Here is a 1,967-nt window from a genome sequence, read left to right on the forward strand (position 1 = left end):
CTTATTATGCGAAATACACTCATTCAATATCTCGCCATATTAACAGTGCGGATAACACCGTTCCATTCTAAATGGGAATGACATGTCTTAATAATGTTTTAATTAAAGATTCTGAACTTTAATTAAATTCATTATGAACAATTACTTTTGATTATTATCCTTAAACATTATCTTCTCGCATACAACACTTATATACCATGTTTAAGGTTACATAAATAATCAAGGAATTTTATTTGATATTCATAAAATATTCATAAATATATGCACATAAAATGATGAATAAACTCTTTTATTAAATAAATAATAAATATCCTTTTACATCTCATGCTTCTAGGACACTATTCCCAACAATAGCAAGATCCGGTCGACCGATGCGGTCGACCGGTGGAGAACGCCAGTTCGTGAAAGCTCGCGGAAATCAGTTCAAAGACCTGTAAATCGAGTTCCAATTCACAAAATCTCAAAGGAGAACCACTAGATCCGGGTTCTAGGTACTAAAATAAGTTCAAAGAACCCAAGATCTCAAATTTCTACCCTAGTTTTACTCAAAATCCATCAAAATCCGTTTTGAACCAAAAATAAGTTTTGAAATCCGAAAAACATAGATTCAAGAGAGGTTTTTTCAGTAATCTTACCTCGAATCCTTCTCTTGACGTTGAAAACTCTTTGAAATCACTCTTGGTTCGAATCTGATTTTGATTTGAGACACAAATGGGAGAGAGAGAGGGAGAGAGAGAGAGCACAGAAGTGTGTGAGAAAGAGAGAGAAACGCACGGGAAAGAAAAAGAAACGGAAAGAAAAGAAAGGAAAAAGAAAAACAAAGAAAAGAAAAAAGAAAAGAAAAGAAAATGACATGTGTAAAATATAACAGTCCAGAAATGCGCCCATACACACTTCTGGATTAAATAAATTACTGTGAATAATTTAAATACCTTGGAATTATTTAAACTCAATTAATTAAATCAGATTAGGCACACTAATAATCTCAATTACCTTAATTAATCTCAATTAATTCTTCAGGGTGTTACAGCTCCACCCCCCTTAGGCAATTTCGTCCCCGAAATTAAAGCTCACCTCAAAGTGCAAACAGATGCGGATAACGTTCCTGCATCGTCGTTTCAAGCTCCCATGTTGCTTCCTCAACACCATGGTGCTGCTACAGCACTTTCACTAACGGGATCTCACGATGACGCAAACTCTTCATCTTCCGGTCAATAATCTGGACCGGTACCTCATCGTACATCGTGTCGTCCTGTATCGGAACGTCATACCATTGCACTACAGCTTCCGGATCAGGTTGACATTTCCAGAGCATGGAGACATGGAACACGTCATGCACATGAGATAATTCAGGCGGCAGGGCAAGACGATACGCCACAATACCGACTCGCTGCACGATCGGGAATGGTCCAATATACCTTGGCGCAAGCTTCCCTTTCACACCAAACCGAGTAACTCCTTTACGTGGGGAAACCTTCAACAGAACAAAGTCACCTTCTTGGAATTCCAAAGGCCTACGCCTTCTGTCAGCATAGCTCTTCTGTCGACTTTGAGCTGACAACAGGCGTTCTCGAATCACAGCTATCTTCTCGTCATTCTCTTGAATGACATCCGGTCCAGTTGTAAGTCTATCCTCCGGTTCCAACCAACAAACAGGTGACCTACAAGGACGACCATACAACGCCTCGAACGGTGCCATACCGATACTAGCCTGATAGCTGTTATTGTAAGCGAACTCAGCTAGATGCAGGTATTTCTTCCAGTTTCCACCAAATTCCAGAATACAAGCACGAAGCATATCCTCCAGAATCTGAATAACTCTTTCAGATTGTCCATCCGTCTGGGGATGAAATGCAGTGCTAAAATTCAGATCTGTTCCCATGGCTTCTTGGAAACTCCTCCAATACCTTGCATTGAAACGCGTATCACGATCTGACGTGATAGACAATGGCACTCCGTGTAACCTT

The 1,967-nt window shown here is 39.8% G+C and overlaps 1 protein-coding gene across 1 annotated transcript in view; it reads right to left on the bottom strand.

The window, feature by feature from the left end:
- Positions 1-1,699, bottom strand: part of LOC21402332 (BRO1 domain-containing protein BROX) — a 17,047-nt gene extending 15,348 nt beyond the window's left edge. Inside the window, exon 1 of the mRNA XM_024173562.1 lies at positions 1,340-1,699. Coding sequence (XP_024029330.1) covers positions 1,340-1,699 — 360 coding nt within the window. The remainder of the gene's footprint in view (positions 1-1,339) is intronic.
- Between the last annotated feature and the right edge of the window lie 268 nt (positions 1,700-1,967).

Source organism: Morus notabilis, unplaced genomic scaffold (assembly GCF_000414095.1).
Source record: "Morus notabilis unplaced genomic scaffold, ASM41409v2 Scaffold583, whole genome shotgun sequence".
Lineage (NCBI taxonomy): Eukaryota > Viridiplantae > Streptophyta > Magnoliopsida > Rosales > Moraceae > Morus > Morus notabilis.